This window comes from Halictus rubicundus, chromosome 6 (genome assembly GCF_050948215.1).
Source record: "Halictus rubicundus isolate RS-2024b chromosome 6, iyHalRubi1_principal, whole genome shotgun sequence".
In the NCBI taxonomy this organism is placed as follows: Eukaryota; Metazoa; Arthropoda; class Insecta; order Hymenoptera; family Halictidae; genus Halictus; species Halictus rubicundus.
This window is the reverse complement of record NC_135154.1, coordinates 16,790,011-16,810,144: the sequence shown is the minus strand read 5'-3', so window position 1 is coordinate 16,810,144 and position 20,134 is coordinate 16,790,011. Positions and strand designations below refer to the sequence as shown.

At 42.6% G+C, this 20,134-nt stretch overlaps 1 protein-coding gene across 5 annotated transcripts in view; it reads left to right on the top strand.

The window, feature by feature from the left end:
• Nrx-1 (neurexin 1) overlaps window positions 1-20,134 on the top strand; it is a 479,861-nt gene that overhangs the window by 260,735 nt on the left and 198,992 nt on the right. For all 5 annotated transcript variants that reach the window (XM_076789038.1, XM_076789039.1, XM_076789037.1 and 2 more), the window contains one exon: window positions 16,158-16,316. In XM_076789038.1, coding sequence (XP_076645153.1) covers window positions 16,158-16,316 — 159 coding nt within the window. The remainder of the gene's footprint in view (window positions 1-16,157; window positions 16,317-20,134) is intronic.

The window sequence follows — 20,134 nt, the reverse complement described above, 5'->3', positions numbered from 1 at the left end:
AATTTATGCGAATTTTATCGGAGGAAACCTGTAAGCTCGTAATTGATCGAGGCGACGAGAAATTGTTGTTGAGAAATATTTTCCGACGTGATATAAAGCACGCTGTCTCGCAGGGAGAAATATCAAAATGTTTTATGCGGACGACGGACGCGGATACTTCTCGCTTAAGTGTGCGAAAATAATTGGACTGCGCGTCTCTGCGCACGCTCTTGCATTCGTAAATTGTTCTACAACGATCGGGAAAAGGACAGAATTTATTAGAACCCTTAAAGAATTCTATAAAGAACGTATAAAATCCATAAATCTTGGCCAGTGCACGTATTTTCTTGCATATTGTCAATCTGAAAAATCCCTGAGTATATAAAAGTCAATGCAGTGACAGCACAATTTAGAAATAAGAAGAAATTGACTGTATTATCAAATTTGCATTATTTATTTCTATTAATTACACGAAGAACCAATAGTGCTACCGTTCATACATTTGCATTCGATTATAATTTTTCTTGCTAAAATAAAGTAATTGCACATCAACAGTTTCTGTAGCTTGCTCGAGAATCGAGAATCGAATATTTTCCAAAATTGACTGCCAACCAGTACTAATCCAATTCACTAATTTTTGTAATATAAATATCCCTGTTTCAATGGCGGCGCCCTTACCTGTCAAAAACGCTGCAGATCGCACGTCTTTACACGCGCATAACTTTTGAACTACTAATCACCTAGGATTGAAACTTGGATCTTCAATATTTTCTCGCCGAGATCTACGGGATTACGTTCAAAAAAAGCGAAAAATTCCTGGTTCCCTGAAGTGAAGTTTAGCCACTACATTTTTTCCCGTATTGACTATCAGTTCTAATTCACTTCACCGATTTTTGAAATACAGATATCCCAATTTCCGGAATAATACACAAGGATCGAACTCAACTGGGACCAGCCTGCATCCTCTTAGACCAACCTGATCCGCTACTCTATGCAAGGACGAGAAGTACACAGTTCCGTCTGCGGATATAACAATGACCATCAGGAACACGCCAGCCAGAAAGTAACACCAATAGATTTCATAGCACTCCGCCGCCAGAAGTAGAAATCCTTGGACGATAGAGCTCGCCCCAACAAAAGCACAGGTGGCAGGGCTATTAGACTCTAAACAGTACATGAGCTATTAAACATTTAGCCCGTTTGAGGCTGCACAACAGCACTCAGGAGCACCTCGGCATTCACGCCGTATCTCCATAGGAACTAAGTAGAGCGCGGACCATTATCAGGGTGGACGAGCCAGATTAATAGCACAGTCGCCTTTTAATGGGTTCCCTCGGTCAAGATGTTTATTGAAGACCTCATGCCCGACTCTTGTCGTCGATGTTAAGGACGTTTACTCTCCAGGCACACGTTCGAACATGTATGCGGACACTGAGGAACGCCTAAGCTCTAGTCTGATGGACTATTAAACTCCAATCAAACGTGCAATCCCTTAGCCAGCCATCTTTGGACTGTACACCCTAATCAGTGATATGTCAATCAGGGTATCACGCATCTACAGTGTATACTCCGAACTGTTCTCAGGATATTCGGTGTCAATCGGATCCCCTTACTTTGTGCGTCGTCTGTGCTGATTGGACACTGTATAGTTAATTAGAAGGTACAGAACGAAGTATCATTAAGGAGATAAAAGTGCAGAAGCTTTTAAAAGAAGGGAAATCAGATCAATAACCGTGCTATAAAAAATTGTTGTTCGACAAGAAAATATATGCTGCAGAAAATTAACTGGACACGATACGGTACGATTTTAGAAATGTTCTACTGTTCTTTAACATTAGATAAATGACGGGTTTTATGTTCTTTAATTTACAAATGCATTTATAGGAAATTCATTCAACACATTTATTCCTTGGAACATATATTATAGTAAAAGCCTGCTGAAAGTCTGGCTGAATATATTCTTGGTATTTTTATAAAATCATCCAAACTGGCCGCTTTTAGTGCTCCGTAAATCTAGTGTTAAATGACAAATAGTTCCCTTGACAAAACAATAATTTTTGAAAGAAAAAAAGAAAAAGATAATGAAGAGAGCAGTAAAGGTACAAAATAACGTTTAAGGAACAACGATTTAAAGGATTTCATCGCGGTGTACAGAAAATATTTCCCGGTGCCAGGAAGTTTCCATCGCGAAAAAGCGGAGGGCCACGAGTTACGCAATTACGGACTGTCATCTTGTCCCGCGTTTCAGGGATTTTTTTACGGGCAGAGCAGAGATTCGGGAAGGCAGTCAAGCGCAGACGAGACGTGTCAGGCTTGGCTTTCCACCATTTCCTTAAGAACGACCGCCGCTTTGAGCATCCGGTTTGCCCCGAAGCATCGCGATGCGGATATCAAGAGTGGTAGCCGGCGAAAAATTACTTCAAAGCCGCCGACGCCCTCTGGGATCCGCCAGCTATTTTAAGGCAATTAAGATCCCGCGGCGGAATTCGCATAATCTATCAACAAGAGAATCTACCGGCAACAGAAAAGTTGTAAACACTTTTCCGAAAATTCTGCATTATTTCCAGCTTATTAACACTAGGTTTGCGGAGCACTAAAAATTATTAGGACCTTGAATAAGTTCTCGCTGTTTCGTTTACAAAATAAAAGCTTTATTTAAATTATAAGGAACAAAAACATTTCATTCAAAGTATTGCCCATCACTAACGACCACTTTCTCCCATCTTTCTGGCAGTATATGAATTCCGCGTCGGAAAAACGACATGTCTTTTGAGGCTATCCAAGAATCGATCCATTTTTTAGCTTCTTCATAAGAATGAAAGCGCTGGTCAGCTAGGCCATGTGCCATCGAACGGAATAGGTGAAAATCAGAAGGGGCTATGTCAGGTGAATACGGCGGGTGGGGTAGAACTTCCCATTGAAGCGTTTCCAGGTAGGTTTTCACTTGTTTTGCAACATGAGGCCGAGCGTTGTCATGTAGCAAAATCACTTTGACGTGTCTCTGCTCGTATAGCGGCCGTTTTTCTTTTAAGGCTCGACTTAAACGCATCAATTGAAGTCGATAGCGCTCCCCCGTGATAGTCTCATTCGGTTTGAGCAGCTCATAATAAATTACACCCTGCTGATCCCACCAAATACAGAGAAGAAGCTTCGAACCATGGATATTTGGTTTTGCAGACTATGTTGATGCATGGCCGGGCTTACCCCACGATTTTCTACGCTTTGGATTATCGTAGTGTATCCACTTTTCATCGCCAGTCACGATGCGGTGCAAAAAACATTTTTTTTTTCTGCCGTTGAATCAGTAGTTCACACGTGAGAAAACGCCGTTCGAAGTCTCTCGGCTTCAATTCATACGGTACCCAATGTTCTTGCTTCTGGATCATTCCTAAAACTTTTAAACGTTCTGAAACAGTTGGCTCATCTACTTGTAATGTTTTTCCAAGTTCTGCTAGCGTCTGACATCGGTCTTGATCGAGTAATTCCTCCAACTTTTCGTCTTCAAATTTTTTCGGTGCGCCAGAACGTTCTTTATCCTCAAGTTCAAAATCATTATTTTTGAAGCGTCGAAACCAGTCTCTGCATGTCGTATCCGACAAAGCATTGTCACCATAAGTCTCAACAAGAATTCTATGTGCTTCAGCTGCAGATTTCTTTTGAATAAACTAGTGCAATAAAATTCCCCGCAAATACACTTTATTTGGCACAAAAGTAGACATTTTCAGAACTAAGAAAAAATTGCTTTGTTTACACTAAAGTGAACTACCATACACTAAAATTTAAGGTTAGATACACTACTACCTTGCATGTGTGTTACCATTCGAAATTCCACGAACGGGGTACTGCTATTGCCATTTTTGAAGAAACAGCGAGAAATTATTCAAGGTCCTAATACTATTTTACATGTCCTTATAAAAATAACATGAATATATCTATCAAAATCTGTAGCCATTTCTTAGAGAAATCAATTTGTTAAATAATTCCTCACGAATCCATGTTAGCAATCTCAATAATCGTGAATTGAAGATACTAGAATCCGTCATTTCGACGGGTCCCGTAAATCTAGTGTTAAAATAATTAGGGATCGAAATGATTTCGTGTTGAACTCCTTCGTTTTGCATAAAGATTCGCGATAGAAGTAGTATTTATTTAACAACTACGACCAGATACAACGTCACCGAGGTCTCTGCGCCTCGTGTGTATCCGAATCGAGCACGAGCTGAGGGAGAGGCGTAATTTTAATTGGTATAGTGACACGAGCGTTTCCGGATTAATTCCACCGATTTTATGGAAACGGCCGACTGCCGGTCGCACAATCGCTCGGCCGAGAATAGGAAAATAGACGAGAGCCCCGCGAGGCGAGAGATTTCCCGTGAATGCTCGCGGATTTCTGCTCCGCTTATCCCGCGGATGCGAGCGACGCGTTCTCGCCATGGTTTCTGCGTGCAAAGGTGGTTCGCCATATTAACGGCGTAGGAGATGGCACACGGAAATTGGGAAGAGGGATCCGAACTGAAAGGGTTCGAGGGAAACGAGAAACGAGAAACGAGAAACGAGAAACGCGAACATCAAAGCGAAAGAGGAATGGGAAGAGAGAGAGGCGTGGCCAACGGTCCGCGAGGACCACCGAACAAAGTGGAAGATGAAGATAAATGCCAGGCAGAGGTGGACCGGTGACGAGGAATAGAGCGCTCGTAAAAGTAACAAGAAACTGACCCCGAACGATGTATTTGATGGCGTCGAAATCGCCGGACGCGTTACCAATCACGCGAAATCGATCGAGTCATGCACCCCGAATTTATTTCGTTTTTACTGGCCCGAATTGCTGAACTTTTGGGGCAATTCCTAAATCATGCATCTTTCAAACAGTGCAACATTTGCTTGCGGTAGAAATTTTTTTTGGGGTGGGGGGAAATTTCATTACACCAAGCCCACATCTGTTTACAGATTTCCTGCTTCATAATTGTTGAAAATGTAAATTTCGTTAGGAGGGATAAAATTCTTTAATGGGGAATTGTTAAATAAGACTCCTCGATCAAGCGTATTAACATTAACATTTCATGCATATTTTTGTAACGGTATATTTGTGAATTTGTAAATTTTTAATTATCCAAGAAAACAGTAATAATAATAATAATAAATGTACAATAATCTGTGGCCGTAACTTTTATTTCAATCATGACACTGAAGTCAATTTTACCAAAGTGGGAACATCTATGAATTTCAAAGTACTAACAATTGAGGAGTAAAATTTCAATAAAATTTACAGCCGACGAAAAGTTAAAATTTTCTAAGAGCAATCAAAATTAAAAGCAAAAAGTGCGCTAATGCTCACCAAGAACGTAATGCAGGTGGCAAGACAAGACTAAGAGCAGCGTGATAGTATAAAAAGGCTGCTGGAAGGCGAAAAGGGGTTGAATTCCGGAAGAAGTAGCTCGAGGTGGGGCGCAACATGGTAATAAGGGAAAATCGTATCCAATAAAGAAAGCTAGAAAATTGCGGACGGGAACGCGGCGCAGAAAGAGAGAAAATTAATGAAACAAGTAAACTGCGCCAGGGTGCAAGCCCCTTCGCTGTAATTTACTTCGGCCGCAACCCATACGTTTCCACCCTCAACCTCTTCTGCCTGCTTTCCATCGCCGAGCATGGTTTCTACCCGCTAATTCCTGGTCAACGACGGAATCCATCAACATATACGACACCCCCAAAAAATCACTCACCCCCAAAAAATTTCACTAATACTAGTATCATAAATTTTGTCAACTTCTTTAGAACATTTGGATTGTTTAGTCTTAAATTATACACTTAAAGATATCTGAGCAAATTTATACAGAATTTTAAGAAGGTTCTGCACTTCGTAATTAGAGTAAACGCAGTAGCACTTAAGAGTTAACGCGATTAAGTCACCCCTTAACCGACATTTCTTCCCCTAAGTTGACTCTCGCGGCGTATTTTCGGTGGTTGGTATTTCTGGAAAACTGATTTCGATCGGCAGTCGTGTTTGCCTGAATTATTTAGGACGTACTCCATTTTTCAGCAGCCGATCGATACTCTAAAATTGGGTTTATCGCCGCTTTCTGCTGGGACGTATCGAAATTAAAGTCCATAAGACGTTTCGAACGAGCTTCACGTCCGATGAGATTTGTGGGCCACCGAAATGCGAAGCGTGCTGTTTTGGTAAATTATTTTGAAGATTTTTAAACCTTTTTGGAAACATGCTTAGTATTCTGGTGTTGAGTGCCACCTTTTACTAATTTTTAGAAATTCCTTTCAGAAGAACTTTTCACACACCTTAATGGATGTTCGAATGCCGTTAATCTATTTTTTTTTTTAGTAGAAACAATAAAAATGATATGTTATATATATTTTTATAGATTGCGTTTCAACCCTCATACGTTCCTCGGGCTGTAATTTCACCCATTTACTATTTTTACATACTGTGAAAATTTTAGGTTGTGAAAGGGTTGAAGTATCATACCTTTCTGCTTTTGATACATTAAATAAATTATTTGGACATTGTAGTAATGTCAGGGGGCAATATCCAGTACTTAAATTAAATAGTATTGTAGGAAAATTGAAAGAAATTTTTGGGTATTTGATTTTGATACGAATGATCCGGATAGGTTGCCCTGGGTTTCTGGAATCTGTACGACGGGCTGACATCGTTCGATTTAAATTTCACTCAGCGGCCAACGCATAAGTATTCTCCGTAAAGTTCGATTACTTTTTCGGTCGATGTCGAACGCGATAGGGGTCGACTGCGAACTGTTATTGCGTATACTTTTCAAGCGGACGTCAGCTTTCACGAGTCGCATTAACTTTTGGGGAAATCTTGCTCAACGAGTAAATCATGTTAAGCAATTTCCCGCGGACCATGCCGAACGACCTTTCAACCGATAACTTTTTACTCTAGTCGTAACACGAAAGTTAACCCGCCATCACGGTAATTGTATTTTCCAAGTTCTGATACACGGGCCTCGCCATTTGCATCTCAGATTGTATTAATTTTTCCAGTTTTTCACTCAGGAATCTCGTTGCACTCTGATCGCCCGCATTGCACTTTGAAGATTCCGCAAGATGCAGCAATATTTACGCTCGGACGCTTCTAAAGTGAAAATTCGATTCTAATCAATTATAACAACTGTTATATATAGATCAGAATTAATGAATTTTTAAAAGTTCAACCAAGTTCAGTTTCTTCTGAAAATCCACCTACAATTTTTGATTTATAAGAATTTATTCGGACTCAGCTATTTATCAGGATTAAAGAGTTTTAAAACATTGGAGCTTTAAAATAAATTCCAACGACAACCCAAACTCAACTCAGCAGATTTTCATTGTTCCACGTGCACACACTGGACAGAGATATTTCTGTAACAACGAATTGCAGCGAACTAATCGCGAAAAAACACCGCGAATGAGGATTAAACAGGTGCGCGTACAAAAGCTCGACCAACTGATCAAGTGTAGAATCCGGATCGTGGAAAGCTCCCCGAAAAGCCGAAATGAAATTGTGTATCAAAACGATTTCGGCTTTTCGCAATTCGACGATGACCGCCGGCCACGAGAACGATTTTTCTAAATGAAATTAACAATCCTGGGATAATACCTCGTGCATTTTTATTTTGCCATCTAATCCCAACGCGTTACACTTCATTTGCAACGCCAGCTTTTAAACAAATTCGTCTTACAACGCAAAATAAATGAAACAATCTGCAAGATCTAAAGAAAGGAAATGGACGAATTCTCACTTTGGAAAAAGTATGATCATTAAATGCGTGCTCAGAGCAATAAAAAAAAATAATTAGCGTAAATTATTCTCCAGAATAAACAACACTATTTGCAGGTTGCAGCACCCAATAAAGATAAATTGATGCGAAGTTACTCATCTTATTTTAACAAAATGTTGAGACGCTTCAGTGTCGTCTATTGGATCATACCGGTCGCTCGCGACAAAATCATGGCAGTTAAGGTCTAATGCGAGCAGAGCCGGGGAAAAATGTTCTCCAGCCATTTTTCCACGTCGCGACAACGGCCGGAAAAAATACCGAGGAGAAAAAAAGAACCTCGAGGATCCCTTCGCCTACACGCCGATGGCGTCGTAAAATGTGGGTCGCGGAAAGACTCGAGGACTTCCGGCGCGGTTTCGGGTTCGTTGACCCCAACTCTGCGATTCCCATTGGTTCGTGGAAATTCGTACAATTATGCGAACGTAAACATGTCCCGGAAGAGCCGCGTTTAACGATAGTCCCTATCCGCCTCGCGTCCCTCAGCGAGCTTTTTCGCGCCGATAGCGAGGCCGATCGAACTTGCCGATAACTTTTTATGGGGACCTAAAGTATAAATATGCTGCTTTACCTTAAAGTCACCTGCCAAGAATTTTTTCTTTGAACTGGGCTGAATGGGTTCCCGGAGAATACTCGATCGGATCATCGGAAATCATTCTGCGGAAAGGAAGTAAGGTTGTCTTTACGAATTTATTGTGGGGGAACTAGGTAACTTAGCGGTGGGAATTTTTGCGGAACAGATTCAGGCTAGATGGTACATTACACATAGATTTTTGTTTTTAGTCACAAAATTTTGTAGGAGGTTCATATTCACTCTCAAAGGTGATCTAATTCTTGAGAGACTCAACGCTTGGGTAGCCTTCGATTATTTATTCTGAGTTTCTGGTGATCAATTTAAATTGAAGCTTGTGTGGTCAAACTTCGTCTTGGCAACCCAGAAATTTTTAACTTTTTAGTATATAGTCCCGTACATCTTGACGAGAAAATGCCAAAAATCGAAGTTTTAAGACGAGGAATTCACTAGTTCAAAGGTTGTGCGTGTTCAAAGTTGAACGATTTTAAGCGGTTTTGACAGGTCGCCTTGTTGGTATGTGCACACGCTGATATCGATAGATAAGTACATATAACTCATAACTTTTGAACCAGTGAGTTGCTCGCATTAACACTTCGATTTTTGGCAACTTTTTTCGATTTTTCTCATCAAGATGTGCAGAATTATATACTAAAGAGTTAAAGATTTCTGAGTTGCCAAGGTGAAGTTAAGCCGCTTGTGTAAGTAAATGCACTGAGAAGATCAACGAATGTAGATGAAGTACCATTGCAAATACGTTTAAAGAAAATTATGGAAAATTGCCTAAATGGAACAGAAATATTAAAAATTGAGTAATTCCCTTTATAGAGATTGTTTATCAACTCTCAAGGTAAAAATTCATTAAAAACTGCTTCCGTAGACTATTTCATGAACAAATTTGCCATAGACTCGCGAAAACATGAAATAAAATGGCCAATCCCAAACTCCGATTAAACTGTAAATTCGTTCCGTTGTGTTCGGAAAACGAAACTTTCGGCAAACAACGTCTTCTTCTTTCGCCACGGTCCACACGACTGTATCGCTTTCCGCGAAACAGAGGTTCTGTCTTCTCTGCGAGGGTTGGGACGAGAATAATTCGTCAGAAGTTCAACAATATTTTAAAAGCCGCGTGGAAGTTGGACTTACGGTAGCAGCCTGTAATTACGAAATGAACAGACGCGCTGATTGCGCTTATCCCGCTCGAAACTCCGTCTGCGAAGATCGCTCCTCTGTACACGATATGTATATATGTATATACGGTGTGTCCTGTAAATTCTGTTCACCAAAAACATGCAGAAACTCGTGCAACAATTCGACATTCCATCAAAACAGCAAAATATTCAACTTGGTCTTCTTGGTGTCACATCGTTGGGCTTCTTCACACATTTTTTATAAATATTCGATAGAAGTTATTTACATAAACTGGATCCCCGTATATTTATTCGTTTTTCGGCAATGATCACAAATTTTCTTATCGAAGAATAATTAAGTTTACTGTTAGCAAAATACAGTTTCAAATGGAGTATACTTAAGTGGTTGTTCAAAGGCTGTAAAAATTAAATATAATATATATTTTGTCAGGACTGCAGTACAGGGCGATGGTCAAACATGTATTGAAGAAGTATGTAAAGTTTCAGTTCGATTGGTGCAGTATTTTCTGGGGTATTGTTGCAACAATTTCGAAAAACATGAAATAATTCCTATCATCAGGCCTTGACGCGTCAGACTGAATGAGCTATAACTTTGTTATACTTTGAAATACGATGCTACAATTTTGTGGGCATATTGTTGGAGTATTTTATTTTCGATGTACGCAAAAATGAAACTAATTTTTTTACCTGCCACGCCGCAATACCCAAATAAATTCAAGGATTTACAACATTTTTCATTGGCAACATTTTCGCGCATTGCGAATGATCATTGCGAAACAACGACGATATATTCGGAGGAGAGGATCCGCGAGACACACAGTATGCATTGCGAAGTTTCGGCTGACTGGGGTGCAGGGTTTGCAACACGCTCGGCGCTGATTGTGGCATGTGTAAGTTTTAATTGTGCGCAAGTTTGAATGCTGCGACCCTGGAGCCTCTCGAGCGCACAGTTTCGCCGAAGAACAACGGATTCCGATTCGGCTGCTGAATAAACTTGAACGTGCCCGCTTTAATGTCCGAGCCACGGTCGAGGCTCGTATCCGTTTCCCCTGGCGAAGCAGCGCGCAAGAAATTCGGCGACGGGAGAAGCCTCTGAGATCGTCCGTTCGTCGAAACCGCTGGGATGAGTGAATGTTATCGCGACGCATTATCTAATAAGAACCCGTTACGCGGAACGGGCCAAGTTCCGCCGGTAATGTTTAATGAACACAAGCCGAGAGGAGTGAAACGTTCCAGTGTCCCGTTCTCGGCGATTTTAACGAGCGCCCTGCGTCGCCCTAATTCCTCCGTATCAACACTTCGCCTACATCCTATTTTACCTACGTTTTTGAGCCGTTTAGCACGCGGAATGTTGTACGCTGTGAAGCAGTTCCCTTGGATATTTGCAATCGTGCGAATATACTAGTCTCGTGAAACTGTACATTATTGTGAAGTTATTTTCAATTAGAGGAAGCTATTTCTGCTCGGATGCCTCTATGATATGCTATTCAGTAATCTTACGAAAGGTAATTTTATTGAATTTTCATCTCAGCGACTCGAGCGACTCGTTAAAATACCAATTACAGTTTTACTGTGACATTGTCAACTGCACTTCAGAGCTGGCAATTTTTATTTCGCATATTTTTGAAAATTTCTAGCCTCCTTTCTTTGTATCTATTAGAAGGTTCTCTGAGAAGCAAATGTATTTTTTATTTATTCCTGCCATTGTAATTAAATTTATAAAAATACGTAGGTTGCATAATTATCCGCAGACTACCAATAAAACACGAAATATAAAATAAATCGTTAAGCAGAGGGTGTTAAGATGAATGGGAAACAGATAATACCGCGAGCCACTGTCTCTACAAAATACTAGTAGAAACAGTGATTAATGGTCAGACACATTAGTCGACCAAAAGTCCCGCACTCCACGAATTCTTTGAACTTCTCTTAAAACTTCTTTCCTATATAAAATGTTCGCTTCGCATTTTCTACAGGGTGGTCAGTAAATCCTCAACAAAAGTTCAACATAGCAAAATTAACCTTTGCAATACCGTTTACAACAAAATAACTAGATTCTTGTATAGGAAACGAATACAAATTGTAAATGAACATTAGCAAAATAGTAAGGCAAATAACAAAGAAAACTATTATAAGCACAGTGTCACCCTAATGGTAGAAAATAATCAATCAAAAATGTAAACGAAAGAAACGAAATATACAGTCGCATATATCCGAGACAAATATCACAGATCAGTCAACGACATTTAAAAGGAATGTTAATAAAATTATGAGTACTCTTTCAACCAACTATAATGTGTACGTAAAATTTTAAATAGCACAAAGATTAAATGAGAATATCAATAACACGTTTTCAACTTGTTACATTTATTAAAAAAAAAAGAAAGAAATTTTTATATGGCTCCTGTTGCTTACAATTTATGCAGAAAATGTTTATTTCACATAAAGATCTACAGTCTAGTAGATGGGCACTTCATCCATTCGATCGAATACTGTTTATTAAAGATGCAATACTAAAGATTAGTGAATGAATAAGCATCCAGAAAAATGTTCAAAATCTCCACCACCAGAGGAAGACTCCCGAAAACGTTCAATCTCCATTCCTACCGCTTGATGTTCAATTCCATGCGAATCTTTGGCGTCTTGCTGCCGGAAGTGGTGTAGAGTGAGCAGGATTGGTCCGTCCACGTTTTAGAACATGATACCGAGCGAGTTAGGCGGTAAGAAAGTGTCTGGGAAGCCCTCTATCGGTGCCAGCCAGAATATCCGGCCTTGTAGGACCTAGGAAGGGCAAACATCGTAATGCATCTCTCAGGTTTGCCAGCCGAAGAGGAGGCCCGTAGAGCATGGTGGTAGGAGCCCTTAACGAACTGTTCCCCTTTAATTTTATCACGGCGGAATTGCCCACTCCATCTAAGATCTGTTTGCTCGCGAAGAAACATCCGAGAGATAAGACCGCGGGAATTATGAAGAGATTGCTCGGCTGCGGTCCAAGGAAAAGCATCCTTCGCTGGAGAGCAGTCTAATTACAAGAACGAAAAGCGGCGCAGGCCGGGTAGCTAAGGGAAGAAGACACACTCTATCCTAGTCGGGAGGGGGGGGGGGAGAGAAGCCCAGGCAAAGTCCTTTCGAAACTGGCTACGATGAACAAGAAGAAGTAGAAGTAGAAGAAGAAGAAGAAGAAGAAGAAGAAGAAGAAGAGACTCGCTCGGCGAAAAGAGGGGCCGAAAAAGGAGCAGGATAACCGGGGAGATAACGACTATCGACGCCTCGCCGTGAACTCGTAATGGACCACTCGACTCGATGCTCCCGCATTCTCTCCCTCTCTCTCTCTCTCTCTCTCTCTTGTCCTGAGAGCCCCTCGCCTAAACGCTGAATTTTATGGGGGCCTGCGCTGCCGGTGACAAGACGAGCAATAACCCCCTTCCACCGCAGCAAGCGGCTGAAAAACTGTTTTTTCAATGGTACGTGGCCCTTGTCGATTTACCCGAATACGACCCAATCGATTCGTCCTACGATTTACGATTTTTTATCCACGCTGTTCTTGCGATTTCTCAACTAAACTTTGCAGCTCGAATTGCAACTCGGTTGTTGTCGAAGGTAGAAGAAAATGGTACACTTTTGCAGGGTTTAACGAGTTGTACCATTTTTCAATGCCACCATGGTATACGCATTAATTTTTTACACATGTTTTTAGACCTACCTCTTTGAGAATAGCGTTGACCTTCCAGTTGAACATAGTACAAATAGATTTGAACCGGCGGCTATTGGAAAACTAGAATTTGTAACTCTAATAACAATGTGACACTGATCAAACTAGTATACAAACACACTTCGGTACTCTCGTCGTCAGCTTTTGTCCAAGAACTGACATTCCCTCAATGTCTCGACTCAATTTCGCCGTTATTTATTCCACCCCTAACTCCCAATATCCCCGGACAGCGGACAATGGCTTATTATATTACCGTGTAACATAATGAAGGCATCGGAGGCCATAAACAATCACGTCGGGATATTAATTTGTCGCTATGACGCGCGGGGAGATAGCCGAACGTTACCCGAAGACGAAGACGAATAGAGGGTAAAGAAAGAACGGACAGCCATTGTTCCTCGACCTGCGATCTTTTTCCTCGTTAATTAACGATCGCCGATACGGGGAAAAAGGAGTCTGGGCTCGGGCTACGGGGATAACATTCCGCACAAAACGGCGCTCGGTTTTCTTTATCCGCGGTTGTCGGGCAGCGTTCAGTCTTCGTGCGGAGCTAATCGATGTAAAAACGGATCCGAATGAAGAAGGAGCATCCAGATGATTGAAGAGGGAAAATGGCGAAACTTGTAACCGTCACGGCAGGCAATTCGTTTCGTGTGCTCGGCCTCTCTGTTTTATTGAATCGCGACGCGAATCTCGCAAAGACCACCGTTCGATTAAGCGAACAGACTGCTCCAACACCGGATTTGTTCAACGTTCGCCCTTTTCACGGTAATCTTCTTCACTGATTTGCCAATTGAAAAGGGCACGTCGTTTTTATTGCGTGTTTGTTTTGGTCATTCTTTCCTTCGATTTTATCTTGTTTGGTTTCGCCGTTCTTTACGTCGTTTTCATTCTGTGTTTGTCTCAACCGCTCTTCTCTTCATTTTATATCGTTGTTACTGAGAAATTAAGGACTAAACTTTGCTTGAGGAAATATTTTAAACTTTTTTTATGTAATCCTGTAGATTTTGCCGAGAAAATTCCGAAAATCCAAGTTTTAATCCTAGCAGATGAGTAGTTTAAAAGTTATGCGCGCGTAAAGTTGAGCGATTTTGAGCGTTTCTGACAGGTTGTAACAGACCTGGCTGCGCCAGGCCTGTTCCTGACCGCACGCGCCCGAATCCGAGCCCCCGAACACGACCGACGGATACCGAGATCCGCCGGTACCCGCGAGCGCCCCCCGCGAGCCCCGTATCACCGAACCGATCTTGGCGGGAACCGGAACCCGCCATGATGCGACGCCGGCGCGCCGGATGCGTGACGACACCGGAAAAGCCGGCCGCGAACCGTACCGCACCGCACCCCCTCGCCCGGCAAGACGAGAGAGACAAACCGGAAAACGGCCTCTTCGGTTTTCCGCCGTCATCAAGATAAGACGTGTTTTCCCGAGCCGTATTCTCCAGCCGCCGATACCGACCGCACGAATACGCCCGGACTCGCGCTGTCCCGACGCCGAGAAGCCGTTCGCCGATTCTCGAAAGTGTGATTGAATCCGCGGAGAACGAACCGCGAGTTTGCCGAGTTATCCGCGACCCGCGAACGCCGACCTACGCCGCTGCGTTCCTGTCCTCCTGGAGAGCCGCCCCGAACGCCGAGCGATCGAGGACCGGACCCAGAGTAAGTACCTTGCTTTCCCGTTGACCCGACCCCTCCGCTTCCGCCCACGCACCCACGGAGAGCGAACCACCCGCAGCCGGCCCCTCGCCGGCCGCTCTGGGGCACGGGCTCTCCGCCCGCCGAGATTACCCCGTTCCGGATACGCCGCCGCGTACGGCCCCGATCCCGCCGTAACCTGAGACCTGAACCGCGATCGCCGACCGTCGAAACGCGAAGCCGGGACAGTGACGAACGTTTGAATTACTCGCGTCGTTAACCACCCGTGCCCGACCGTCCGCGACCCTGCCGTACCCTCGCGTTATCCTGCGTGAACCCTGGCACGGCGAGCCAAATCCGGCCGCGAGGAATCCGTTGTTACGAGATCCGCCGGGAAACGGACTCGTTACAAGGTAAGGGCGCCGCCATATTGGTATCCACTCAAACATCATCCAATGAGCAGACCCGCGAGGAGGTTGGTCAGAGTTAGGTCTGTATGGGGGCGAGGGAGAAATCTACGTTATCGACATCACGGCGTGCTTGCGCTGCCATCTAGCGACTCGGCTCGTTAGACGAGGCGCGACGCTGAGTACATACCAACATGGCGGCGCCCTTACCTGTCAGAAACGCTTAAAATCGCTTAACTCTACAGAAGCATAACTTTTGAACTACTGATCTCCTAGGATCAAAACTGGGATTTTTTGCAGTTTCTCGCCGAAAATCTACAGGATTACATAAAGAAAGTTAAATATTTTTATAAACTTCTAAGTTTTTGTAAAAATGAACTTCTACTGTTTTCTTTGTAATTCATACTAAACGCAATCTTTCCATAATTTTTATCAACACAAATCTAGTAAACTAGTAAACTAAATAATTCAGCTTGACACAAAGATATTCCGATTTAAAGTGTGCGCCATCCATTGGGGGGGACCGACTGTAACCGTCGCAAATAAATACAACGAAACGTGTACCGTCATACATAGCGAGCATTCAACGGTAAACAGTTAAACGTCCGCAGGTTAGCAAGTTCTACCGAAGTAAATTGACACGCGCGTGCCCGGAGTTGTTCAGACGGTCCGCAGACGGAATTTAATCCTTCGGCGTCGAACCTTGTCTCCGTGTCGGGACTAGTTGGTCGGTACTTTAATCCGAAATCGGGTTTCAGTCGTCGGCGCTTTTAAGCTCGCCGGAAAGGAGGGGGGTGGGTGTGGGTGGCAAAAGGGATGAAACAGGAGGTGAGACGGGTAGGGCGAGGAGGGAGGTGGTAGACACGTAACTTTTCGGAAAGCCCTTACGAACTTTGCCCCCTATGGCTTGTGTTGCAGCTCTCCGCCATCGTCGACGGGATTTACCCGGCGCGCGGACAAACTGCGGGCTCGTTCACACATTTGGCGAGCGATCGACTGCTGGTGGGCGGAGGAGCCGAGGTGAGATCCCTGAAGGGCGCTAAAGGGATCAACAACTTCGTCGGATGCCTCAGAAAGGTGAGATCCATTCCCGGATCGATACGATCCGCTTTGTGATTTATACATATTTAGCCGCGCGATCGAGACACCACGCTGGGAGGCGCTGCATGCAAACCGCTTGTGAACGTTGAGGACCGTAAACCCGCGAGTTTGCGTATCCCATAGCTGCAGCGGATGATCAAATTGTTATGAACGGGTGGAGAAATTACACAAAGATAACTGTCTCTATACAGGGTGTCGTAAAAGTGTTGTACTTCCTTGAAAGTGGTGATTCCTGAGATTGAACTTTTTCCGCGCGTTTGTTGAGGAAAAAATGTTATCAGAATGCAAGACAGTTTTTCGTGGCAGAAAATAATCGTGTCGTCTGTTAATAAGTCGAAAATATCGAATTAAGAATAGATTTCGTTAGAAGATATATTAATTTCGTATTTCAACGCTGTCGGACGCAGTCTACTAATTACGGTGCGCGTCGAATAAGATACCACGTACGAAATTATGCACGTCATCCCCGACGATCTCTACTGCGAATAGAACGCCAAAGCGGAGAAAGTATCGCGAGACGGGATATAATTAACAACGCGTTAAACCATCGGGGATCCACGGCGGAGGGCAGCTCGCCGACGACCATAATTTTCATATTAAGGTGAGTGCCGCGATGACGAAGTTCCTCCAATTTGCCGGCCGGTCGCCGGAGAAAGTTACAAAAGGAACGGGGTTAATGAATTAAAAACAGCGCCGGGGGCGGTTTCGCTTGCTAGTTACCTGACAAACGACTCGTCTATCTGGCTAAACTGTGCTAAAGATAACGTTCAGCCTCGGCTTCATATATTCTCTGGCGGGCGGACTCATGAGATTATTGTTCTTCGTCCATAGAAAAACACAAACTCTTAATTAACATTTTCGTTTATCGCCGCAAGAATAACAGAGGAAATAAACTCTACAGATGCGAGGCGCTCGGAACCACGAACAGCCATTGCAGAAAATAATAGAACACTCTCGGACATTAAAATTGAACGAATTCGTATTTTCTGGTATATTATAGTACGGACTCTTATTCTTCTTGAATAATAAAAATAAAGTGAACAATGCGAGAGATTCAACAGACTCGTCGCTAAAAAATTAAAATCGAGAAGTGAATAAAAATTTGCCGGTATCCAGTAGCACAGACTTTAAATTGAAAAGTAATGTTTGACTCGGCACAGAAAAATAAACTTTGCAGATGTGAAATAGGAATCGTGGTTCAAGCCCGTTGAAAACTGCTGGAAGATTAAAAAATTAATTGGGAATCAGAGAATTGTATCGTTTATTGGAGAGTTTATCTGGCGGCAAACCCGCTGAGGAAATTGTTGAATTTTTGCTAGAGTTTACATTTTATCAGTGTTGTTCACGAGTGTGCTTCATTGTTTCGCAGAAATTAGCAGAATAATTTTCCTGCCGCGTGCAGCGGTGTTCTTTGACCACTTAAAAATAATTCCCCCGTTCCGTTAGAACGTGCATTATGAACTTCAAGTATTTACACACTATTCGCGAGGTGCGCGGCTTTATCTTTTAATCTTTGTCTTCTAATTCCGGCGCGCAGTTAAATGGCGGACCGCAGACACTAACTGCAGCTGCAACTCGCGCGACGTCATAGTCCCGCTTGCTTTCGAGTTGTCGCGTCTGATAATCTTCAATAGTATCGTCAAAGCATAAAACGAATACGATATTTCATTCTACCGAACATCGTGGAACAAAGTATAAAGGAAACTCTTAATTGCTGCACACTTTTTTCCCAGTGTAAATTGTAAAGAACGGGAGAAGCATAAAATTAGGCGGAACTTTGCGACTCTTCCTCTTTTCTCCAATGCACAATGTTTTAATAATGCTCGATGTATTTATAGCTCTGAATTCGGAGCACTGTAGTCGAATAGCTTAACTCATTTTTACGAGGCACAATTTTCTAAGAAGATTGAACTTACGCGGAGCTTATAATGCTTTAATTTCAATTTAAAATTACGGAAAAGTTTCCTCTTAGATTCTAGTCCCTCGCGTTCCTTTCTCATTTGCCTCTTAAATGTGTGACATTAAAGCTTATAACGCAGCAATTCCGCGATAAATTTCACCGGCGAGCACAGTAATCTTTGAAGTTCCGAAATGAAACTCTTAATTCGGTTTTTACCGCTGCGTTCGCACTACGTGCATAACATTATGCACCATCGGAAATGTTAATAACTCGGACGACCCGTTCTCCATTTCTGTGTACAAACACTTTTGAGCCGCATCGATTCCTATTAAATTTCATACTGTGCTTTTTACACGGTAGTTCCATAAAATTCGAAAAGCTGCGACAAAAAATGCTATTTTACATTTTCCACTTTTTTGCCATTGACTCGGCGGCTTTTGGTTGCATTATTAACTAGGCCAGCACACTGCATATTTGACGTTGCGAACAGATTTTTGCAACCTGAAAAACAGTTATATGGGCTGAGAATGTTCGTGTACCTTGTTCCAAGCACGATTTAAGCATAGCAAAATTATTGCAAACTTCTATTTTCTCGTTTAGTCAAAAATTCCTAAAGACGTGCACCTTTTTAATCAGTTTTGATAAAAATACCTACACGCATGGTGAAGTTATATCCGCTCGAAAAATAAATTCTGTGGCCCAGAAATTCTTGCACGCGTTTCGAAAATCATCTTCAAGCCGGAGTAAAAATTTCACAACGATACACCCGCCGCGGAAACATTGAAAAATAGATCTCCCAGTAAACAAACGATCGCGAACTAATGAGCTTAATCATAGCAAAACTTCTATTTGCCCGTTTAGTCAAAAATTCCTAAAGTCGTGCACCTTTTTAATCAGCTTTGATAAAAATACCTACACGCATGGTGAAGTTATATCCGCTCGAAAAATAAATTCTGTGGCCCAGAAATTCTTGCACGCGTTTCGAAAATCATCTTCAAGCCGGAGTAAAAATTTCACAACGATACACCCGCCGCGGAAACATTGAAAAATAGATCTCCCAGTAAACAAACGATCGCGAACTAACGAGCTTAATCATAGCAAAACTTCTATTTGCCCGTTTAGTCAAAAATTCTTAAAGTCGTGCACCTTTTTAATCAGTTTTGATAAAAATATCTACGCGCATGGTGAAGTTATATCCGATCGAAAAATAAATTCTGTGGCGCAGAAATTCTTGCACGCGTTTCGAAAAGCATCTTCAAGCCGAAGTAAAAATTTCACAACGATACACCCGCCGCGGAAACATTGAAAAATAGATCTCCCACTAAACAAACGATCGCGAACTAACGAGCTTAATCGTAGCAAAACTTCTATTTGCCCGTTTAGTCAAAAATTCCTAAAGACGTGCATCTTTTTAATCAGTTTTGATAAAAATACCTACGCGCATGGTGAAGTTACATCTGACTGAAAAATAAATTCTGTGGCGCAGAAATTCTTGCACGCGTTTCGAAAAGCATCTTCAAACCGGAGTAAAAATTTCACAACGATACACCCGCCGCGGAAACATTGAAAAATAGATCTCCCAGTAAACAAACGATCGCGAACTAATGAGCGACACAGAACGCCGTTTCGCAGGGCAGTAAATCCGATTGCGAAACGGCGCGGGGCGATTCGTCGGCGGGCAACTCGTGTAAAAGGAAGCTAATAGCGATCTCTATTTGCATATTATGGCAGTTCACGGCCGGCTCGCCCTTAAAGCTACTTAAGGGGCGATATCCGGTGAACGATGGCCGGGCGTCGTAACCGCGGGCCAGTTTATTGCTGCGTTCTGTTCTTTATTGCGAATCCCGTAGTCGCAGTTTCCCGTCTTCGACTTCCTGTCGGTTTCTCGCGAAAG